This window comes from Symphalangus syndactylus, chromosome 16 (genome assembly GCF_028878055.3).
Source record: "Symphalangus syndactylus isolate Jambi chromosome 16, NHGRI_mSymSyn1-v2.1_pri, whole genome shotgun sequence".
In the NCBI taxonomy this organism is placed as follows: Eukaryota; Metazoa; Chordata; class Mammalia; order Primates; family Hylobatidae; genus Symphalangus; species Symphalangus syndactylus.
In genome coordinates this window covers 54,979,218-55,004,862 of record NC_072438.2, presented here as the reverse complement: position 1 = coordinate 55,004,862, position 25,645 = coordinate 54,979,218, and the positions used below count along the sequence as shown (strand labels likewise).

Here is a 25,645-nt window from a genome sequence, read left to right as displayed (position 1 = left end):
ATTTAAACAACATTTTTAAACATTTAAATATTTTTAAAATTTAAAGTAAAAGATTATCACTGAGAAATTCAAAGAGGGTGTAAAGTGTAAAAGAAAACTCCCTTTCTGCTTTTAGACTTATATAGGCTTATATGCCCATATAAAGAGGCATAAATCACATCTGAAGGTTATTTTTAAATTGAATGAAATCCCATAAACCACTGCCCAATTTCCAGATTTCTTCTTAAAGCTGAAATCTGTCTCACATGGTAGAATCATAAATTTAAAAATATTTCTACCCCTAAGGACAGTAATCCAAATTTGAGACTAATATTAAAGGAATATTGAGGGGAAACAATTACCATCCAACCAGTGGAAAAAGAATACGTATGTGAGTAAATAAAACTCCTTGGATACTTAATTAGTGAAACAATCTTACTCATGAAGATGATAAAGTACCAAAGAAACTTCTAGCCCACTTATAGGAATTCAGTACTTGGGCACAAACAAAATCTTGATTGCTTCACTACCCAAGAGACTTCCATTTTTATTGTTTTAAGCTTGTTTTCAAGCTTAAATTCTAAGTCTTCAAGTAAGAATTTTCAAAGAATTCTCCTATATAGCTTGATACCTTCGAAAACACCCAAGCAACCTTGGGAGCCCTTCAAATAGTACAGATGCTTCTAGAACAACAGAAAAAAAGTTGATACATAACATAGTCAATGAAGAAACAAACTGCAATGCAAACGTACAGAATTTAAGTAATATTCTGAGCACATCCTGCTAACTATTAGCACTCTAGTCAAAAAGATCTGTTATAAAGTGGTATTCAAATCCTAAAGTCATGTATTCACACACAGAAAGTGCTATCAACACGGTTCATCAAACTAGTGGATGAGAATCACCCTAGGGTATCTTTAAAACTATAAATTCCTGGAGTCCACTTAGCCCTTCAGACAGTCTGGGAACCAAAATAGTAACCAACAAGTTACTTAGTGTCTAGTTATAGCCAACATGGCACTAAAGTCACCTAACAAAATACAACAGACCAATGAAAAGAGCACTGTTAGCAAAGTAAAACCCAGTTCCTGATGTAAGCTCTCCTAACAAGGGGATCCTAAGGAAATCACAATCACTATAGGATCTTGCATTTCTCATCTTAAAAATGAAGGACCTTGACCCGGCAACTGCCCAAATCTGTAGTTCTACATTTCTAATCATTACAAAAGACAATGTTGTAAAAACGAAAATCATCTCTAAGACAAAAAAAAAAGCTGTAGTTCTCAAGAAGTATCACATATATTTTTATTACTATTTTTACTCACCAGGAAAATAAATATTCACGCATGTGGATGGCTTAGAAAAAATTATTAAAGTAAGACTAAAATTTCTATTGTTACCAAAACACAATACAAACCAAAAGCAAAGAGCTGGTTGAGCTTCTAACAAAATACTAGGATCTAAAACGCCAGGGTTCAAAGAAATGAGAGAACTTGTTCTAAAGTACAGAGTTAGGCAGCATTCTTTATTTTTTCACATCCACAACAATAACCAGCCCCTAACCAGCTGACAATACCACAGTTTCAGTGAGGAGTTAATTAAAATTACAAAAGAAAAGGGTACTCTGCTATTAGGTTGCAGGGTTAAATAAAGCAAGCCCTAAGTCCTTCTATCTTCCTAGGGGAAGCTATATGGAAATGGGAAGTGAATCAGCAGAATAAGAAACACTTTAGTTTCTTAATAAATGCTACAGTTTGATAAAGCTTACTACATATTTAAAGAGAACCTATTATATACACAGACAACAAAGTTTTTGAACCGTAGCAATGCTCCATTACCCTCAGCCACCTGTCAAGGCTTGTCAAAACATATTTCAAGGATTCTTTTCATTGTAAAGGTTAAAGAGATTGCTTTAGAGAGATTTCTTACTTCATAGTTATGCAGATGGCATCTTCTAATGAAATGCATTGGCAAGAATAACTACCTTCAGATGAGTACCAGGGCAAGTAACCATGAACCCTTTAAAAAGTATTAAAAATTTTGGGAATATGTACATTTTGATGATAAAAGTAGTTATAATTTTTATAGGATTCTCAAAGTTATCTGTGACCTAAACAGTTTTCATGGTTCACTCTGCAAAGCACCATCACATGCTTCATTTAATTTATTGTCACAATTCCAATGTTCTCCTAAAGGTCTTTTTTATAGTTTACACCATGTATTCTCAAGTGAGGACATATTCATTCCCAAGAGGGCAAAAACTGGTTCTTGGGGTGTGAAAAAATTCCTAGATGTCATAATTGTATATGGCCTTCATAGCACTTAAACTTATATAGAGTATATCTTGTGGTATTAAGATTTCATGGGGAGTGTGGGTAAAAAGGAAAAGAAGTTTTTAACAAGGCTCCTTAGGGGAGCAACCGAAAAGAAAAAAAATTGAGAAACGCTGGTTTACACTAAAACACAAAGGGTAATAGATAACAATTACAAGAGTAAGTGCCAGTGCACAGTAACATGCAGGGTATGAAAACCAGTCACAGAAGCAGAGCAGCATAAATGCTGTTCTTTGTCCCTCACACAGCATAACTGCTCTATGTAAAAATGGACTCTGAAAACAAGTTGATGAATAAACATGTACATATGTTGACTAAGCCTCTGAAATGTCTACTGCAACATTTCTACTTTCACTATATTACTATCCCCACAATACTTTAAGACGTATTTAATATACAACAAAATTATGCAATAGTAAAAAACCTCAACTCTTAACAATTAGAATACTTACTTTCTTCCTGCATCCGGGCTAGAATCTGTACATCAGTTACATCATTTAGCTTATAATTGGATCCAATTGAATCTTCATCTAATTCTGAAGCACTTAACTCACTATCTATAGAGGACTGAGGACTGAGTGGAGGATTTCTGTCTGAGCTTTTCAAGTTACCTTAAAAAAAAAAAAAAGAAAAAAATTCAAACTTTGGTAAAGCAACTATTGAATAAATGCCTGCTGCAACTAACTTGATATTATATCCTTTGATTTAATTCATTCCTGTTCTGCCTTTTCTGCTTAAAAAATTCCCTGAAATTAGAAATTGACCTCCTTAAGAAAAATGAGGGCTACTGAGACTCCTTTATATGCTATAGCATAAACATATTTTCATCTAAGTATAACTTATCTATTCTCTTATGTAACAATTCAACTTTCAACACAGTGCCTGGCAAGTAATTGGTGTTCAATAACTATATGTTAAGGATTTCAACTTGCACAAGACAGCCAATGAAACTGCTCTATAAATAGATGAGTTTATGATGTAGTGTTTTCTTCTCCCGAATTCACAGTCATTAAGAAACACCATCATCTTTTCCCTCATTTTTCTAAATGAGAAAACTATAATTTGAATAAAATTAGATTCCTTAGAGATTTTAGGAACAAAGACCATGAGGCTTGTTTCTCCTACAGTATGCCATGTTTATAAAACTTCTTTGCCGAATTAGTAATGGGGATCTAAGGATTTCTCTGAAGTTTAGCAGTGAAGCACAAAAGATGGGATGAAAAAAAAAAAAAGACTCAATTTATAAAAAGTACTTTATCATTCTAAACCAAAAGGAAGACAGAAAACAGGCCAGAGGAATAAAGAATACACACATCCAAAAAAGTCTAACTTGTTTCTAATGAAATATTTTCATCAGATCATCAACTTTTACTAAATAATGAAATCCCAACACTGTCACTAATATTTCTATTACAGATTTATCTGAAACACTTGTTTTCCAGAATTCTTCACCGTAACAGTCAGCTCCAACATGAAAAGCATGTAAGGAGAGCGAGAAGAGTACAAAATAATTAATCTTTATACTATTAGTGAAAGAAGAGCAGAGTGCACATGATAGGAAAAGTACTACAAGGTCAGGCTCAAATAATGACTGAATGAAATTACCTATTTTAAACAAATATTGCAGCTTAAACTTTTTAACATGGTATCATCATAGGTGAAGTAAGTAGCAAGTAACAACCTACATACTACGCAAAGCGTAGGATCATTAGGGAGTGCATAGGTCAAAATTTGAGGTGGTTAACCTTATTTTTAAGGAAGTTATAATAATCAGTCATAACAACAGCTTCAGTGACAATAAGAGTAAATAAATGGGTGAATTCGTTAAGAGTAAGCTACACAGTAACAGCCTCAGAGCAGAACATTCTTTCCCTGGTTTATAGCAATCTGACCTTCTCACAGCATTTACTGCCCCTCTCACACTTTTGGTACATTCACCTCTAACCTCATATTATTATTTAGCTGCAGTATCAAAGTTTATTAAAATTCCTATAAAGAGGTTTTAATTCTGTAGTTTTTACAACCCAAGTAGGCTGTTCAATAAGGACCTATTGATTAAAAGAATCACATTTGTAACCCATTTAATTAAGCCAGACTTACAAACTTTTAGGTACATGATAAAGAAAATTTTACGTATTTAACACACTGGCTTATGTTTATACCCTGGTGCCTAATATAGTAACTGATGCTAAGTTGCTCCTCAATGATATTTTCTTTAACCAGTTAGAAGTTTCATAAATACAATGAACTCGAACTGCAGATGAATATTATCTTCTGATACAGTGCAGTAAGCTAAAAAACATTCCTTAATGGCTCCATATCATTTTCTCCTTACCTGAATTTCCAGGAAGTATAAGCTGTTTGACTATAGGAGGTCGCACTGGGGTTGAGGATGGAGAATTGAAGCCACTGCTGTATGGGCTACTGGCATTTGGACTGTAAGGACTTGTATAACTCATAGAGTTGAAAGGATTATTATATAAATTCTGCCTCTTGAGAGCTGCATTAATGAGAAGGGGAAAACCAAATTTAGTAACTGAGAAAAAGTTAACATTTCATTTCTAAAGTTTTCCTATTAGAAAACTAAATCATTATCTATCTCAATTTAAATGAAGAAATATTCTTATGGTAGTGGGGGAAAAATATAATAATCCCAACAAATTGTTTCTATTATCTTAAACTGTATGCAAATAAAACAGTAGCCACACCAAACAACAAAAATAATGCAGGAAGAGTAACTCCTAAACAGATTATTGGCCACTTAATTCACTTCTTCTATGTTGGAAAGTTTATTCTTTGATACTTGCTGTATCAATCCTGAGTGACCTTTAAAAATAAATGGAATATAAAAGCATACTTATGTTTTCTCATTTTTCTGTAACAAATGTATTACCTTTTATTTTAAAAAATATTCTTTGGGCCAGGCACAGTGGCTCATGCCTGTAATCCCAGCACTTTGGGAGGCTGAGGTGGGCGGATCACTTGAGGTCAGGAGTTTGAGACCAGCTTGGCCAACATGGTGAAACCCTGTCTCTACTTAAAAAAAAAAAATTAGCCAGGCATGGTGGTGCATGCTACTTGGGAGGCTGAGGCAGGAAAATCACTTGAACCCAGGAGGCAGAGGTTGCAGTGAGCAGAGATCATGCCACTGCACTCCAGCCTGGGCGAGAGAGTGAGACTCGTCTCGAAAAAATATATATATATTTTTTGTAGAGATGTGGTCTCACTATGTTGCCCAGACTGGTCTCAAACTCCTGGCCTCAAGTGATCCTCCTATCTTGGCCTCCCAAAGTGCTGGGATTACAGGGGTGAGACACTGCACTCAACCTATTACTTTTTTTAAAAGCTATGCAATAAGTTGTTTAAATAGCCTTTTCAAAGTTTGGATTTTTTTTTTAAAGCAATACCAACTATTATTAAGCCAGTTTAAGGTCAAGACATGGGAAATCCTTAAAAAAAAAAAAAGTCAACTTGAATACTTCTGTCAAAAAAAGAAAAAAAAAAGGTGCTATGCATGTAAAAGTAAATAAATAGTACAACAGTAGGACTGATATCAAATGCATATATTTAAAAAATTAACACTTAAAATACTATTTCTTCCTTCAATCTTCTTTTTTTTTTTCTCTCTAAGACAAAGTTTCGCTGTCACCCAGGCTGGAGTGCAGTGGCGTGATTTCGGCTCACTGTAACTTCTGCCTCTTGGGCTCAAGCGATTCTTGTGCCTCAGCCTCCCAAATAGCTGGGAATACAGGCATGTGCCGCCACCACGACTGGCTAATTTTTTGTATTTTTAGTAGAGACAAGGTTTTGCCATGTCTCCCAGGCTAGTCTTGAAATCCTGAGCTCAGATGATCCGCCTGCCTTGGCCTCCCAAAGTGCTAGGATTACAGGCGTGAGTCACCGTGCCCAGCCCCTTCCTTCATATTCTAATATCCACAGCTTATTCAATATTTATGAGCACTGGAAAGAGCACTTTATACAATATATACAAGAAATAGGATATGGTGCTCTCTCTCTTAAGAGGCTTGCAGCCAAGTTGCACAGGCAGAGACAACAAAGATTGCAAGGCAAAATGAAATGAGTACTATCATAAAGGTGCAAAGGGCAATAGAAAGGAAGAGTTAGGAGTAATTCATTACAACTGAGAGAAACTGGGTAAGGCTTTTTGGAAGGATAGGCATTGAAGCAGTCTTGAGAGGATGAGTAGTAACTTGATAGGATGCGGAAAGTAGGTGCTTTACTCAGTATTTATAAGATGAACAAAAGCAGTGTCTCGGAAATGCAGAGCATGCTCAGGTTAAGTGTGATAAAGTACAGGGGAGGGACAAAACAGATAAAACCAGCTGAAGTCAGGTCATGGAAGGCCTGAAACACTAGCTCAGAAGTCTGAAACCTAGTTAGTGGGTTTCTAAACCTATTTAGTAGCAGTGATAAAACTATCAGTGATTTTGATCAAGCATGATATGATCTGATCAGTGTAAGGAGAAAAAATGGCAGAAATCTTGATGCTGAATAAGTTAGACTGAACTAGGTAGTACATGGTGACTAGAAAAAAGGGAAAAAAAAAGAAAAAAGGATAGATATTAAGAACTGGAAAGGATTGCTAAAGAAATCAGCTGAATGAAACGTCTGGTTTGCCTACTGGTAGAGTGGTGGTTTTGGGGAGGAGGAACATACGTTTTCTGTTTAGTGAGACAATGCAGTAATTTGGACCATGTAGTTTTGTACATAGTCACCATGAGACAAGACGCAAGACAAAACAATATTTTATATATATTTAGTATGCAGTATGTGGCACGATCTTGGAACTATCAACCTGTGGAGAAATACAGTTGCTAAATTCTATCTTTTTCCTCCTCCTTCATCTCCTCTGGAGTTTATTCTCTTTTACTTAATTATTAATCACTAGCATTCCAAGTTCTAAGCCTTTTTATCTTCTCACTCTATGCCGTATTCTTTCTCCTAAGGAATCTCAACCATACAACATCAATTATTATCTATATGCTAAACACTCCTCATTATTTACATTTCTAGTCTTGTTTTCCTCTGAGCTTCAGACCTATATACACCACCCATTTAATGTCTCTCCCCTTGGGTATGGCAAATGTATCTAAGTCAACATATCAGATCAACTCATGATCTTTGCACTAACATCCAATTCTCTTACAAGGGTCCCTCTTCCAGAATGATCCCAATATTCATCTTGTTGCAGAAGCTGGCAACTTAGAAACCACTACTGATATTCTTGTCCACCATTTCCTCACATTTGGTTCATTCCTTTTTATTACCGTATCTACTATAATTTCCATTCAGCACACATGGCCTAGCTATCATTATCAACCCTCCTCAAAAGCATCTTACATTCACTCTTGCCCCTTTCCAACCTACTTTCCATACTATTACTAGAATAATCTTTCCAAAATAAAATTGATGATGTCCTTCCTGTCCACATACACTACACCCTTGCAGAAAACCCTTCAATATTTTTCTAGTGCTCTCAAAGTCCACAATTGGCCGGGTGCCGGTTGCAGTGGCTCACACCTGTAATCCTAGAACTTTGGGAGGCCAAGGCAGGTGGATCACTTGAGCTCAGGAGTTCAAAACCAGCCTGGCCAACATCGTGAAACCTTGTCTCTACTAAAAATACAAAACAAATTAGCTGGGTGTGGTGGCAGGCACCTGTAATCCTAGCTACTCAGGAGGCCGAGGCAGGAGAACTGCTTGAACCCGGGAGGCAAAGGTTGCAGTGAGCCAAGATCGCACCACTGCACTCCAGCCTGGGTAACAGAGCAAGACTGTCTCCAAAAAAAGAAAAAGAATAAAGTCCACAATCTTTAACATGGCCTATAAGGCTTTACAGAGTCTGGCCCCTATGTATCTTTCTGGCCTTATCTCACATCTCTCCCTTCCTTACTCTTCTCCAGTAACTTCCTCATATATGTCATGCTTCATCCCACATGGAGCCTTTGCACGTGCCTTTCTTTTTATCTGGAATGCTCTACTCCATCTCTTTTTTTTTGAGACGGAGTTTCACTCTTGTTGCCCAGGCTGGAGAGCAATGGTGCGACCTTGGCTCACCACAACCTCTACCTCCGGGGTTCAAGTGATTCTCCCGCCTCAGCCTCCCAAGTAGCTGGGATTATAGGCATGTGCCACCACACCGTTAATTTTGTATTTTTAGTAGAGACAGGGTTTCTCCATGTTGGTCAGGCTGGTCCCGAACTCCCAACCTCAGGTGATCTGCCCACCTTGGCCTCCCAAAGTGCTGGGATTACAGGTGTAAGCCACCATGCCCGGCCCCATCTCTTTCTTACCACACTTAAATTGTTCTGAATCTTAAGGTTTCAGGCCAAACATCATTTCCTAAGGGAAAATTCCTATTTCTCAAAGCACTGTACCTTTATTCCTTTATTATATATATATCACTAAAAAGATTATTTGTAGTACATTTCCCCTACTAGATGATAAACTCCATTAAGTGCCAGTACAGTGTTCATTTTTCTTTATAATGTACCCCACCTCCACCCTTTTCCCAAAGCCTGATACTTAACAGGTTTGCATTAAAAATTATTTGAATATATGCATGAATGAATGTGATTCAATAGAGGTGATACTAGACACCATATAAACAGATGAAAACACCAAAACAGGGAGAGACATGAGGCAAAAGACAGACCTGAGGCAACCTAAACCTAAAACAGGCAGAGAGGAAGCAAAGGGAATGGGAAGTTATTGATTAACACGGGTACAGAATTTCAGTATGGGATGATGAAAAAGTTTGGTATAGGATGATTAAAAGTTCTTTTCATCTGGATATGATAGTGACAGTTGCACAGTAACGTGAATGTACTTAATGCCACAGGACTGTACATTTTTAAAGGGTGAAAATGGATAATTTTGTATTATATAATTTTATGACAATTTTTAAAAGATGGGCAGAAAAGGAAGAATCTTCAATGAAAACTGAAAAGAAAAGAACAGGGAGGGTAAATGAGGGTTAAAAAGACAATACATTATCAAAAAAAACAAGTGAAGAAAATTTTAGGAACGAGTGATAGTGCACTGCAGAGAACCTGAGTGTGAAGGAGTAATAACTGTTCTGCTGCAATACAGCACTTAAGTTCCTAGGAAGCTCTGCCTTACCAAAAATGTGTATTTAAAAAAAAAAAAATCTCCTTGGGAAATGGGGGATTTACAACTACAAAGCTCAAACTTGTAAAAGCCAAATTTTTTTCCTTAAAAAATTTCAAACATATATATTTCAAATATACATTGTATTTATAGCTGTAGCTAGTGTTCTATGAATACAGCTGTAAAATTTAAACAATGTTAAACAGATGCAATACTTAATTACACCTAGTTATGGCTCAAACTCGTGAACTGCCTCTCTTACACACTCCTAATATCCTCCTTGCAGTAAAGCAAAAAGCCACTCACTCAGAATTGCTATTTTTGAGGTGCAGCAGCCTTGCTTTTACCCAAGTCCAAGCTGCTAGTCACCAATTGCTAATAATTCGTACTCCTTAGGACATTTTAAACCAGGGGTTGGTAAAATATAGCCTTCAGGCCAAATCTAGTCCACTACCTGTTTCTGTAAGTAGTTTTACTGGAACACAGCCATGCCCACTCATTTATGTATTGTCTATGGCTGCTTGCATGCTACAAGAGCAAAGCTGAGTAACTGCAACAGAGATCTTACAGGCAACAAAGACTAACATTGTTTATTATCCGGCTTTTTGCAGAAAAAGTTTGCCAGAGTTTTATTTATTTGCTTACTGTCTGACTCCTCTTATGAGAATATAAGCTTCAAGAAGTAAGCCATTTTTTGGTCTATTATATTCACTGCCTTAACTTCAGTGTTGAGAACAATGCCTATTATAGCAGATTCTCAATACATACTGTTGAATGATGAAAATTCCTAATTAAATTGTAAATTATATTATTTCTAAGGTGGGGTACTGAAAAACAGTTTCTAGGGACATATATATATATATACTTTTTGTTTGTTTTGTTTTGTTTTGGCAACAGGATCTTGCTCTGTCACCCAAGCCGGAGTACGGTGGTGCAAACATGGCTCACTGCAACAACTTCCTGGGCTCAAGGGATCCTCCTGCCCCAGTCTCCCGACTAGCTGGGACCACAGGCGCACTCCATGCCTGGCTATTTTTACTTTATTTTTTGTAGAGGCGGGGTCTCACTATGTTGCCTAGGCTGGTTCTGAACTCCTGGACTCAAGTGATCCTCCCAAAGTGCCGGGTGTGTGAGCCACCGCACCTAGCCCTCTAGGAATATTCTCAATATATAGTCAGAAAATTTCCATACTTAATGTTCTGTGGCATTAAGTATATTAATGCCAGAAATTGGTCAGAAAATGTCCAGCTATTTAAAATGGTCTACTAGCTTGTCTACATATTTCTAATAATCTCCTATGAATATAACTTAAATCAAGCTCCAGGGTATAATTCAAACAAACAAGCTGATAGTCACACTAAACATTTAAAAAATCACATAAAAGCTATTGTTTTTTCAAAAGTGCTTCTTTGGCCAGGCACGGTGGCTCACACCTGTAATCCCAGCAGACTGGGAGGCTGAGGCAGGCAGATCACCTGAGGTCGGGCGTTCAAGACCAGCCTGGCTAACACGGCAAAATCCCATCTCTACAAAAAAATACAAAAATTAGCCAGGAGTGGTGGTGGGCACCTTAGTCCCCGCTACTCGGGACGCTGAGGCTGCAGTGAGCCAAGATCACACCACTGCACTCCAGCCTGGGCAACAGAGCGAGGATCCATATCAAAAAAAACCCAAAAAACAAAAACAAAAGGGTTCTTTACATAGAGGAAAAGTAATACTTTAGTGTCAAAACTGACCCAGATTCAGAACCTCTGTAATAACATCCTGTAAGTTATTTGCATATAACAACCACTATCCCTTATCGCCAAATAAACTCCATTTTATCACTTTAACTGTCCCCTCTGCTTCTCGTGACCATTTTCAGCTTAAACTCTAACCACAAAGCACATATTGTTTTCTATAATAAAGCCAAAATAAGTAATTTTAAGTACATGGCTGCCAAGTAAATAAAAAGCAGAAAAACAAAAACAAAACTAATCATGCATCCATCTTTTACTATCTGAGTGTTTCATAAAACAGACTGAGAGAAATACAAGAAGAAACATTTTTCCTACATTTCTGCCCACACTGGCATGCTACATTAAATGTTATAAATGGCCACAAACACATTTTGTCAGCTTTGTGAATGCTATTAAACAAAAGAGCATAAAAGCAATTTAAACCTAAAATGCCAAATAGTTTTACATAACAAGGGAAATGAATACATTTACTCAGCACTTAACTGTTAGCCAGAAAACACGCTAGGCTCTTTCACATAACACTTAACCCTTAAAATTACCTTTCACGGTTCATCATTCTTATGAGACAACTGAGCTCACACAAGTCAAATAATGCAGTGACAGAGCAATTAAGGGTTAGAGTGAGAACAAGGTCTCTGTAGTTCTTCACTTGTATCTTTCTACCACACCAGTTTCTCCAAAGAGTGGAATGTGAGATGATTCTATACAATAGCAGACATTTTATATTTTAATAGTTATTTAACTTGTATTAGAAAAAAGCTTATACAAAATTCATTGTTTCATGGATATTATTCTTTAGGATGAGGCTAAATAAAAACAAGATTTTTTTAAAAGAGCAGGCTTATGTGAACATGGGAAAAACTCTCATGATGGTATGAACAATGAGATTTGAAAAATGCTCCAAAGAATTGCTTCCTAAGAACACACTGCTCAACATTTATGGTTTTTGACTAAAGAAAGCAAAGAGATGAATTTACAAGCAAAATTATAGACATACCTGACATAGTTTGATCAAGTTTGTGGATAAGAGATTTTTTAGCACACTCAACATCAGGACTTGGGTAATCCAAAACTTGCCTGCACCAAACTAATGGACTAACCGATTTCTGCATTGGTGTAAGTTTTTTCTTTGGTGATGAATACAGCCTAGAAGAAGACAACAAAAAAACAGAAAATTCCTTATTAAGCACAAGGTTATATAAAACAGGGATCCTTTTGGATCGATTTAAATAGGGGAGAAGGGAGTAAAAGTCATGAAGTATATTTTAAATCACCCACATTTACTTACTGCACAGGAAGAAAATTATAGTAAAACAATCAATATAAATCCAAATTCCAAGTACTAAGTGAACCCAAATGAGGTATTCCTAAAGTAGGTGTTTTACTAAGACTATGAGAAAACACCTGTCTTTCCAACAATTTATTCTGTTTTCAACAGTACTTGACTAACTCCCTAATATAGTCATATTATTAAATCTAGCTAGGAAGCAGAAGGAGCTAAATTCCTTGCTCTCCACCTATTTCCCTTCCCACCACATACAGAAACATCTACCATTAGTGATTCATTCCTTTTAGTTAAGCAGTATCCAATTTGTAGTCCTCTTTTCAAATGACAATGTGTTGGAGAAAAGCAATACTTTAACCCTAAATAACTAAATGTGAATCAATTACTAAATTGCTTCAGTTTCAGAAAAGGACAAGAGACAGTATTTCATAAGCTAATGGGGAAGGTATACAGAAGGGAAAAGTTGAGCAGAAGATACGGAGGTGTGTACATAAATTTTCTACTTCATGTTTCTCAGATTAATCCAGATTATGTCAGTTACTATTAATTTATTTCAAGTGTGACTCCATATGAAAAATGCAAATATTGATTTCTAACCAGGGTGATTTTCAAATTAAGACACTTTAAATGGAATTTATGAAGCAAACAAAATTAGGCTTTGATACTGTATATCTAGTGAAAGGTTTCAATAAGGAGTTAATAATTTCACATTTACATTAATCAAGTTAGTGTAATAACATGAATTGTTTCACTATAAATATTTAAATAAATATGTACCTACAGAACTACAATAGACAAACTACTTTTAGTGGCAACAGTACCTTTTCCATCACTTGTCTCTTTTCCCCATCTATAACTTAGGTCTGTCATTCACATGTATTATTTAGTTTTGATCAAGATCATCAAGGCTAACTAATGGGGTAGATGACCATTTCTCTAGTCTACAATCCAAATTCATTTGGACAAAAATAGTGAAATAAAATCTCAATTTATGGAATAACTATCAATTCAAAATGAAATCAATGGGGTTCATTCTCTTTCCAATTTAAATACTGCAAAGATTCCTTAACAAAAATCTCCACCTCAGCAATTACACTTTAAAAATTGTGGTAAATATTACATACTGATATTCTATGTCAGCAAATGTTTAGCAAGGTAAACCTCTATAGATGAATAATAACAATAATAAAACCATTTTATGACATTATCACTACTCTTTCAATATATATATTTTTCCTACACTGACTGGTTTTACATAATTTATCCACATGGCTCACATGTACTAAGTACATAGTTCCCCTACTGCTGGCTATAAAACTCCCTTTTAAAAAGTGCAAAGCAGGGCCGGGTGCAGTAGCTCATGCCTGTAATCCCAGCACTTCGGGAGGCCGAGGCGGGTGGATCACCTGAGGTCAGAAGTTCAAGACCAGCCTGGCCAACATCTCTACTAAAAATACAAACCCCATCTCTACTAAAAACACAAAAATTAGCCGGGTGTGGTGGCGGGCACCCATAATCCCAGCTACTCGGGAGGCCAAGGCACAAGAATCGCTTGAATCCGGGAGGTGGAGGTTGCAGTGAGCCAAGATCACAATCACACCACTGCAGTCCAGCCTGGGCAACAGAGCAACACTGTCAAAAAAAAAAAAAAAAAAAAAGCCTCAAAAACATTATGTTCAGTAAATGCATACTGACACATAAGAATCCATTTATATGAAATGTCTAGAAAAGCATATGGAGCAGAAAAGATTTGTGGTTGCCTAGGGCTGGAGGTAGGAATGGGAACGAGGTTTCTTTTTAGGGTGATATAGATGTTCTAAAATTATATGGTAGTGATAATTATGGTAATGGTTTGATCATTGTAAATATACTAAATTCACTAACATATAACGACTTTTATGGTATGTTGATTATAAGCTATGAATAAATTTTATGGTATATAAATTACATCTTGATAAAGCTGTTTTTAAAAAGTTGCAATGTGCGTTGGCATCTTTAAAAATACAGAAACTACTAAAAACTAAATGAATACAACAATAATTCAAAACCAACTAAAACATCACAACTGCCCCCCACCCCCAAATCCCATTTCTTTCCTGTTAATAGCATTATAATTCTTTCAGTTATAAAGACTAAAACTTGTAATTTAGGATTACTCCATCTTATTTTCTACTCTTATCAATAATCTGTCACCAAGACTTGCTGAGCTTACCTTTATCAACTATTTTTTTCTCCCATTCCTGTACTTGCTCCCTTAATTGGGAATACAGAATGCTCCTTCCTTCTATTAGCAGATTAAAGCAACTTGTCCATACTTATTCATATCGATGAAAAGGGAGACAATGATTCAGTAAGCCCTGGGTACACCAACCTTCTATATCACTCTACCCTCTTATTTCAGTGTCCCTATGTATTACCACCTGAAGTCTAGAAACAAAGGGCATTGGCCCATATGATATTGGCACAAAATTCCTTGGTCAGGTAACCTTTGGTTGAGGTTTCAAAGTACATACTTCTAAACCTGCCAGAGGACACATGAGCTGAGCTGTATCACATAACTGAATTCACCTTTAGCAGGACAGAGTTGTTTAAGTCTCTCAATTTAAAAGGAAATCCTAAGTAAACTCTCATTACAAATAAACCTATTTGTAATAACAATACATATCATATTCTTTGCTCATTTCTTACAAACACATGGACTTGTTCAAAATAACTATTTTTCCCACTAAAAACATTTTTTTCATTTTGACACTTAAGAATTTCTTAAATCATAAAATATGATTTAATCAAGAGGGACACAATTCTGATGAACACAGCAAGTTTATTTACAGTTAATGCAACCTAAAGCAGGTTGAGATTTAACAAGTTTTTACTTGCTTAAAATAACAAACATTACTTCATTATCCTATTACTACTAAAATTAAGTCATGGAGGCCCAATGGGGAGCTGAGCCTCCAACTTGGCAAAACAAGGAACTGGGACATCCTGTTCAAATGCAGATAGTCAGACTGGATTAAAAAATAAGACACAATGATACGTTGTCTACAAAAGAAACATCTTAGATTCAAATTCATAAATAGGTTGAAAGTAAAAGAATGGGGAAAAAATAAGACCATGAAAAAGTAACTATAAAAACTGGAGTGGCGATTATTAGACAATAGACTTTAAGATACAAAAAAATTACTAGAAACAAGAAATTACTAGAAACAAAAAGGAAGATACAACATTATAAATTTAAACATACCTAACAACAGAAATAGAACTGAAAAGAAAAATAAACAATTCAGAAATTTTGTTTTGGGGTTTCAATAGCCGACTCTTAATAACTGAAAAAAGAACTACATGGAGAATCAGAAAGAATACAGAAGATTTCAGCAACACTATCAATCAACTTTACTTAACCATTTATGGGACACTCCATCCAACAGTAACAGAAAACACACTCTTTTTAATTGCACATGGAACGTTCTCTGAGATAGACCATGGGTTAGGACATAAAACAAGTCTTACTGAATTTTTAAAAACTGAAATTATTTAAAGTATGGTTTCTGACCACAATGGAATTAAATTAGAAATCAGCAACAGAAACCAATTTAGTAAATACCAAATATTTGGAAATTAAACAACATACTTATAAATAACAAAGGTCAAATAATGTATCACAAGGGAAATCAGAAACTACTGTGAACTGATTAAAAACTCAAACACAACATACCAATATTTATGTGATGACGCTAAAAAAGTGCTTAGAGAAAAATTTGTAATTTCAAACACTTATATTAGGAAAGAAAAGCGGTCTAAAATCAATAATCTAAGCTTGAAAAATTAGAACAAGAACAAATTAAACCCAAAGTAGGCTGGGTGCGGTGGCTCAAGCCTGTAATCCCAGTACTTTGGGAGGCCGAGGCTGGTGGATCACCTGAGGTCAGGAGTTCAAGATCAGTCTGGCCAACGTGGCAAAACCCCGTCTCTACTAAAAAATACAAAAATTAGCGGAGTGTGGTGGCGGGCACCTGTAATCCCAGCTACTCAGGAGACTGAGGCAGGCAGAATTGTTTGAACCCGGGAGGTGGAGGTTGCAGTGAACCAAGATCCCGCCACTGCACTCCAGCCTGGGCAACAGAGCAAGATTCCGTCTCAAAAAATAAAAATAAATAAATAAATAAACCCAAAGTAGCCAGAAGGAAGGAAATTATAAAAATTAAACTAGAAATCAGTGAAATAGAAAACAGAAAAGTATAGGGGGAAAAAGTGCTTTTCTGTTTTGTTTTTTTTGTTTGTTTTTTGAGATGGAGTCTTGCTCTGTTGCAATCTCGGGTCACTGCAACCTCCGCTTCCCAGGTTCAAGCTATTCTCCCGCCTCAGCCTCCCGTGTAGCTGGGATTATAGGTGCCCGCCACCACGCCCATCTAGTTTTCTGTATTTTTAGTAGAGATGGAGTTTCACCATGTTGGCCATGCTGGTCTCAAACTCCTGGCTTCAAGTGATTCGTCTGCCTCAGCCTCCCAAAGTACTGGGATTACAGGCGTGAGCCACTGAACCGGGCCTATTTTTTTTTTAAAGACATAAAAGGATAAATTTTTAAGTGAGATTGACCTAGGAAAAAAGAAAATATAACTTACCAAAAACAAATAGAAGAGAGGACATCGCCACAAACACTACAGACATTAAAAGGAATATAAGTGAATATTATGAACAACCTAATGCCAGTAAAATAGATAAAACAGATTAATTCCTAGGAAACATAAATTACCAAAAAAAACTCTAAAAACTCAAGAAACAGAACCTGAATAGACTTATAAAAGAGACTGAATTAGAAATTTAAAAACCAGCCTGGCATGGTGGCTCACACCTGTAATCCCAGCACTTTGGGAGGCTGAGGCGGGTGGATCACAAGGTCAGTAGATTGAGACCATCCTGGCTAACACGGCGAAACCCTGTTTCTACTAAAAAAAAAAAAAAAAAAGTAGCCGGGCATGGTGGCACGTGCCTGTAGCCCCAGCTACTTGGAAGGCTGAGGCAGGAGAATCGCTTGAACCTAGGAGGTAGAGGTTGTAGTGACCTGAGATAGAGCCACTGCACTCCAGCCTGGTCGACAGAACAAGACTCTGTCAAAAAATAAATAAATAAATAAATAAATAATAAATTAATTAATTAATTTAAAAACCTTCCCAGAAAGAAAAGTTCAAGTCCACGTTTTCATGTATTAATTCTATCAAATATTAAGGAAATAATGCCAATACCAATCCTACACAAACTCTTTCAGAAAAACAGACTTAATGGTAAAAGACCAAATACTTTCTCCTAAGACTGGGAACAAGGTAAGGACGTACACTCTCATACTTTTATTAAATAATATACAGTACAATAAGGCAAGAAAAAAAAAAACTAAAGGCATCTTGATTGAAAAGAAAGAAGTAAAACAAGGCCGGGTGTGGTGGCTCACGCTTGTAATCACAGCACTTTGGGAGGCTGAGGCGGGAGGATCACGAGGTCAGGAGATCGAGACCACAGTGAAACCCCATCTCTACTAAAAATACAAAAAATTAGCCGGGCGTGGTGGCGGGCGCCTGTAGTCCCAGCTACTCGGAGAGGCTGAAGCAGGAGAATGGCGTGAACCCGGGAGGCGGAGCTTGCAGTGAGCCGAGATTGCGCCACTGCACTCCAGCCTGGGCGACACAGCGAGACTCCACCCCCCCCCAAAAAAAAAGAAGTAAAACATGTTTAATCGCAGACAACATGATTCTGCATATAGAAAATCCACTGTAAAACTCTTAAAAAGAAATAATATAATAAATGTGTTCTGCAAGGTCACAAGACACAAGATCAATAAGCAAAAAACTGTATTTCTAAACACTACCAATAAACAACCTGAATATGAAATAGATATGACAATTTCATTCACAACAGCATCAAAAGGAATAAAATACTCAGGAACAAATTTAACGAATGAAATGCAAGATGTACACTGCAAACTACAAAACACTGCTGAAATTAAAAGAAGACATATGGAGAGATATACCATGTTTATAGATCTGAACACAAGACCGACAAGATGTTAACTCCACCAAACTGACCTTTAGAATCAACATACCCTGTAAACCTCAGCAGGCGTATTTAACAGAAACTGACAAGCTGATCCTAAAATTTATATAAAAATGCAAAGGCCAAAGAATGGATAAAACAATTTTGGGAAAAAAAATCTTTTTAATTTTGCAAATCTCTGGACTTGCCTGCTTTTCAAATTCATCTTGTACACTGCAGCCAGTGTTTTCTAAAATACAAATCTGACTTTATTAGTATTCTTTTGCTAAAAATTCTGTGCCAGTTTCCCTCTGCCCTTAAGATGGAGTTTTTTTCTAAAAATGATCCCCACAGCTCTTGAGACCTAACCAATGACTTAACTGTTGTAGTTCTTTAGCTTCATTTCTCACCTTCCTCCACCACACAAATTTAAATAGGAGCCATATGGAATTAATTTCTATTCCTGGAAAGCTCAACACTTTTGCTTCTAGGTCATTTGTGCATGTTGTTCCCCTTGCAACAAGTTTCATTCCACTTTTTGCTTACCTCACCCTCCCCTGCCCAACTTCACCCAGCTCTTCTCTATTTTCTACTGGGTATCAGCTTAAATGTCAATTCTTCAGGAAAACCTTCCTGGAACATCTCTAGTAAGACTGTATTAAGTGTCTGCACTATGTACAACATTGATGCAAAATGTTTTAAGAAAGTATCTTTGTAGACATTTAGATTGCCCTGTCAAAAAGGAAATTCTATTCTTTACACCCATTCTAATAAGAGACTATATTTTATTCATTTTTGTCCTGTTTGAATTTTTTGAGTTGGTATTTATAATTTGAAAAGAGACATTTAAAAATGTGTTGGAGGCAATAAAAATGCTACACATGAACTTCACACATTATGCTAAAAGAAGCCAGTCACAAAACATCGCAGATTGTATGATACCATTGATATGGAATGTCTAGAATAGGCAAATCTGAGACAAGTTGATCAGTGGTTGCCTGGGGATGGATGAGGGGGTGGAGAGAAGGAATGGGAAATGACTAGTAATGAGTACGGGGTTTCTTTTCGGTATGCTGAAAATACTCTAAAACTAAATTATGGTGATGGTTGTACAATTCTGTGAATATATTAAAAACTACTGAACACTGAAAACCACAGTACACTTTATTTCTTATTTTTTATCTATTTATTTATTTCTTTTGTTTTTGGAGACAGAGTCTCACTTCGTCACCCAAGCTAGAGTGTAGTCGTGCAATCTCGGTTCACAGCAACCTCCGTCTCTCAGGTTCAAGTGATTCTCATGCCTCGGGCTCCCGAGTAGCTGGAATTACAGGCGTGCACACCACCATGCTGGCTAATGTTTGTATTTTTGGTAGAGACCAGGTTTTCCCAAGTTGGCAGGCTGGTCTCAAACTCCTGACCTCAGGTAATCCACCCACTTCAGCCTCCCAAAGTGCTGGGATTACAAGCATGAGCCACCATGCCCAGCCCACAGTACACTTTAAACATGTGCATTTTATGGTATATAAATAATATCTTGATAAAGCTGTTAAAATGTAATAGGAATAAATTGGCCTTTCAAAATGCCACTTTTTCCCTTAGAACAATCATTACAAGGGAACTAACCACTATTTTTTTTTTTTTTTTGAGACGGAGTCTCACTCTGTCACCCAGGCTGGAGTGCAACGGCGCGATCTCGGCTCACTGCAACCTCCGCCTCCCAGGTTCAAGCGATTCTCCTGCCTCAGCCTCCTGAGTAGCTGGGATTATAGGCGCGCACTACCATGCCCAGCTAATTTTTGTATTTTTAGTAGAGATGGGATTTCATCATGTTGGTCAGGCTGGTCTCGAACTCCTGACCTAGTGATCCACCTGCCTCAGCCTCTCAAAGTGCTGGGATTACAGGTGTGAGCCACCGTGCCCGGCCTAATCACTATTAGATACAATTTAAGTATACTGTTGAATACTGAGTTATTAGAAATGTAATTAAGAATAAAGTAATATAAAGCTTACAATAAGAAGTCATATTTTGGCCCATATGTCACACATACCTGTATAATACGGTGATTAAAGACAACTAAGAATATAACTATTTTTTAAGTGTAATAACTTTCAGTAATATGGAAATGTACAAATATAAGAAATGATAATAACCTCCCTTTCTCTACCAAAATTATACCCCAAAATTATTTACAATTTGGAGTATGTCTCTCTAGACTTTTCTTCACATTAATATACTTCTTCACATAGTAGATGTATATTAATAAGTAAATAATGGCAAGAGGAAAGGAGACATGAGTTACTTTACTGAATCTGGTAACTGCAGGAATCGCTTTTCATATTGTAGCCAGCTGAAAGTAGGCTACTGAAGCCAAGGACAAAAATGATTTAAATTTAAGATAAAAATAAGTTATATTAAAAGCATTATTGAAATAAATTTCTTTAGATGCAAATTTTTTACAGGGTGAGGAAAATAATCAGACTTTTACCACCCCTAAATCATCCCCCTCTATCTATTCACTGAGTAAGGTACATTCAATGCAAAAGAACAGACACTGTCTTCACAATGTTCAATGCACAATCCCCAACACAGACACTTATACATGTTCAAATATTTGGATCTGAATTCACACTGAAAAGCAATATGAAAAGAGATAAAGGGAGGATACCAAAGTAAATTAAAGTGGCCACTTTGAGATTGTAATTTTGTTTCCATTTTAATAATTCTATCATTTAAAAAACTTTAATTAATAAAAGTTTATCTTATTATCTTTAGGCTGGGCGTGGTGGCTCACGCCTATAATCCCAGCACTTTGGGAGGCTGAGGCAGGCAGATCACCCGATGTCAGGAATTCAAGACCAGCCTGGCCAACATGGTGAAAATCCACCTCTACTAAAAATACAAAAATTGGCCAGGCGTGGCTGCGGGAGCCTGTAATCCCAGCTACTCAGGAGGCTGAGGCAGGAGAATCTCTTGAACCCGGGAGAAGGAGGGTGTAGTGAGCTGAGATTACACCATTGCACTCCAGCCTGGACAACAAGAGCGAAACTCCACCTCAAAAAAAAATTAAAAAAATAAAAAAATACAAGTATCTTTGGTTTTACTCACAAGCAAATATAATTTAATAATTCTAAACCATTAGGATACATTGCTTATAATGCTTTAACAAGCTTTCTTAGTCAATGTAACAGTCATTATTATAATTTACACTGTATCAAATGCTCATTACATGTCAGGCATTGCTTCAGTATTTTAAATATAGTAACTCTTTCAATCTTCATTACAAAATTATAAGATCGGTATTATTATAATCTCCATTCTACAGATGAGGTCACTGAGACAAGTGAGCTAAGTAACTTGTCCAAGGTGGCACAGCTATTAAATGGCAAAATCAAAATTGCTCCAGAAGCAGTACTCTTAAATATTATACTTTACTGTCTAAAAGCATTGCTAAAAAAAGAATATAAAAGATTCCTAAGTTAAAGACTTTAATAGGGCCAGGCGTGGTGGCTCACACCTGTAATCCCAATACTGTGGAAGGCTGAGGTGGGAGGATCACTTGAGGCCAGGAGTTCAAGACCAACTTGGGCAACATAGTGAGACACTGTCTCTACAAAAGTTTTTTAAAAACATCAGTGGGGCCGGGTGTGGTGGCTCACACCTGTAATCCCAGCCTTTGGGAGGCCGAGTCGGCAGAACACCTGGGGTTGGGAGTACAAGACCAGCCTGACCAACATGGAGAAACCCCATCTCTACTAAAAATGCAAAATTAGCTGGGTGTGGTGGTACATGCCTATAGTCCCAGCTACTCAGGTGGCTAAGGCAGGAGAATCACTTGAACCCGGGAAGTGGAAGTGGAGGCTGCAGTGAGTCGAGATCATGCCACTGCACTCCAGCCTGGGCAATAAGCGCAAAACTCCGTCTTGGGGAAAAAAAAAAAAAAATCAGCCGAGCATGGTGGCAGGTGCCTATAGTCCCAGCTACTTGGGAGGCTGAGGTGGGAGGACTGCTTGAGCCCAGGAGTTCAACGCTGCAGTGAGCTATGACTGTGCCACTGCACTCCAGCCTGGGCAACAGAGAGAAACCCTGTCTCTTGAAACGGGAAAAAAAAAAAAAGACTTCAATATAATCATTTTAACAGCCACAATGTTCCCTGCTCTCTTAAGCCTTACCAACTATAAAATATAAGGTTTCAATCAATCCCACCTACTACTACAACCAAAAATCACAATTAAATTGAAGAAAAACATATTCAGTTCAAATATATAGTATGTTTTTTAACTTCTAGATTGTTCATAGTGCTACTTTATTATTATATTTGGCCCATTAGCTAACTAAAAGACATACAATACTGTATTTATATAAATATATATAATATGTTCTTCTGGTTTTTAGAGGAATATTAAAATATCAATAATACTAATAATTATTAGCAAGGCAACTCATTAATAAAGTTTTAGAACAGAGCTATTTTCAAGCACTGAAGTGACATTAGTTGCAGGGTAGAATATATGTGTATATAAACAGTATGTGTGACAGAACACAAAACAACATGGTGAACCCAAAAAACAGTGCAAAGCAAGCAGAGTATACTGTAGAAAACCTTTTAAAGAACTTCAAACTTTTAGAAATAGCTATTATGATTCCGTTTTCATTTCATGACTCACTTTATTCCCATTCCACTATGGCATGGTTTTTTTTAATTTTAAGAGAATTAAAACAATTTTGATATTCCTTGGAATGTCACTAAACTTGAGGTTGAGAATTAAGTCTTTAAAAAACAAACTTCCAGTGCTGAGCCATAACTATGCACCTGGGCATGCTGGGAAACACTAGTTACAGTGAGACCAACCTAGACTGCATCAATCAGAAACTGAGTTGCTTCTTTTTGAGAGAAGATATCAGGAAGACAGGGAGTCTCAAACTATTCCAGACTCGCAAACTGTGGCAACAGCTGCAATACAGTCTTTATGTATACTAGTAGAGATCTTTTTGGCTGCAACTGCATATATAGATAGCAATTACTAACACAAGAAGTTTTTAGTCCATAGAAAACACACATGGGTAAATGTATGGATATGTGCATATATAATATATACATATAAACATTACATACATGAGTGATCCATGCAGTTTCTTTTAGAGTACTTTGCTTTTTAGTGGCTAAAACAGGATCTTACCCACAGAAACCATGTTAGTTCCTGGCTAAAACGTCATATTTTCAGCAAATTATATATTCTTCAAATCCAAGATAATAATGCATAGTGCTACAATGATTTTTAATGGTTTGTCAACTTAATGATTTAGGTTTAAAAAACTAACACTTTTTCATACGGTTGATAAAGCATCTACGAATACATTATCTTGGAAAAGATACAGGAATATAAAGTTTGAACCCACAAAACACTGATAACAAAGGTTTATTAACACAGTAAAGATTTTAAAATTGTCATATTTGAGAATTTTCTATCTGTAGTATTCCTATAGGTTCTAAAATTATTGAGTTATAATAAAATTAAAATATTTTACCAACTTTGTGAAAATATAAACCAGATAAGAATGAAAAAAATATAAATATATGTAATTAGATATAATCTACATTTATATATTTATAAACATATAAAATGTGTATATTAAATACGTGTTTAACCTTAACATTGAAATGCTAAAGAAAGTTTAACAATATTTTTATGTTACATGACAGAGTAGGAGGTAAGAGAGACGGGTATACTGTATTCTACTTATACAACTAAAGATAATATTTAAGAATACCAGGCTACACATTCTCTTCCTTTTTTCTTTTGAATTATATATAAAGATAAGAATGGGTATGTGAGGATTCCTGAACTATACTGTATTCTGAGATGGTCAGAAAGCACAAAATACACTTGTGGGGAAGAAGGAACAGTATTATTAGAATTGACATTGTCCTAAAAGAAAACCTAATCTAATCCTCCATTGTTAGAGTTTGTGATTCTGTGTATATACCCAATTTCTATATAATTTTATAACTGTCTTCACATGGGATTCTAAACTTCTCAAGAACAGGAATGAGAATATTTCACAGTGTCATCCCTTATGCCTCCTCACCCCCAAAGAAAACTTCCTGGTGCACAGTAAAAAAGGAACGCAAGGAAATAAATATGAAGAATTCACAAAAGAGCATGGCATTTTTTTCCTGATATATAACAATGAACATTTTCGGCCACGTACAGTGGCTCACACCTGTAATCCCAGCACTTCAGAAGGCTGAGGCAGGCGGATCACGAGGTCAGGAATTAGAGACCAGCCTGGCCAACATGGCAAAACCCCATCTCTACTAAAAACACAAAAATCAGCCAGGTGTGGTGGCGGTCACCTGTAATCCCTGCAGGAGAATCGCTTGAACTCAGGAGGCGGAGGTTGCAGTGAGCTGAGATGGTGCCACTGCACTCCAGCCTGGGCGACAAGAGCAAGACCCCTTCTCAAAAAAAAAAAAAAAAAAAAAAAAAAAGAAAAGAAAATTTTACTTTTTCTTGGTCCTAACCATTTGGTTACCAGCTGTAGATCAACTGAATCAATTTTTTCCTATTTTAATTCATAATCATTTCATTATTTGTTCCTTTCAAAATACCCATAACAGGCTGGGCGCACTGGTTCATGCCTGTAATCCCAGCACTTCGGGAGGCCGAGGTAGGCGGATCATCTGAGGTCAGGATGAGACCAGCCTGGACAACATGGTGAAACCCCATCTCTACTAAAAATACAAAAATTAGCTGGACATGGTGGTGGGTGTCTGTAATCCCAGCTACTCGGGAGGCTGAGGCAGGAGAACTGCTTGAACACGGGCTGCAAAGGTTGCAGTGACCTGAGATTGCTCCACTGCACTCCAGCCTGGGCAACACAGCGAGACTCAGACTGAGGAAAAAAAAAAAAAAATACCCTAACAATTAACAAGGATCTCTCTCCCAAGTGACAGTAATCAAATTATCCCAATTTCTGTAAGAGGCTAAGTTTAACCACTCTAATCCCTTAACTTTTTCCCTTTCCCATCAGTTTTTTCTACATCACTTACAACAGTTTAATTACCCAAGCTAGAAGTGATGATTTGAGGGCCTGAAAATGCACATCTAGTGTAAAAATGAGCTCTTCTATTCCTTCACTTTATATAGCC

General features: G+C 36.6%; 1 protein-coding gene across 2 annotated transcripts in view; it reads right to left on the bottom strand.

Annotated features, from left to right (window-relative positions):
* The window catches only part of SLAIN2 (SLAIN motif family member 2), an 84,261-nt gene that overhangs the window by 41,153 nt on the left and 17,463 nt on the right, over nt 1-25,645 (bottom strand). For both annotated transcript variants that reach the window (XM_055245630.2, XM_055245629.2), the window contains exons 2-4: nt 12,180-12,328; nt 4,648-4,812; nt 2,765-2,923 (exon numbers count right to left, since the gene is read on the bottom strand). In XM_055245630.2, the coding sequence (XP_055101605.1) occupies nt 2,765-2,923; nt 4,648-4,812; nt 12,180-12,328 (473 nt within the window). The remainder of the gene's footprint in view (nt 1-2,764; nt 2,924-4,647; nt 4,813-12,179; nt 12,329-25,645) is intronic.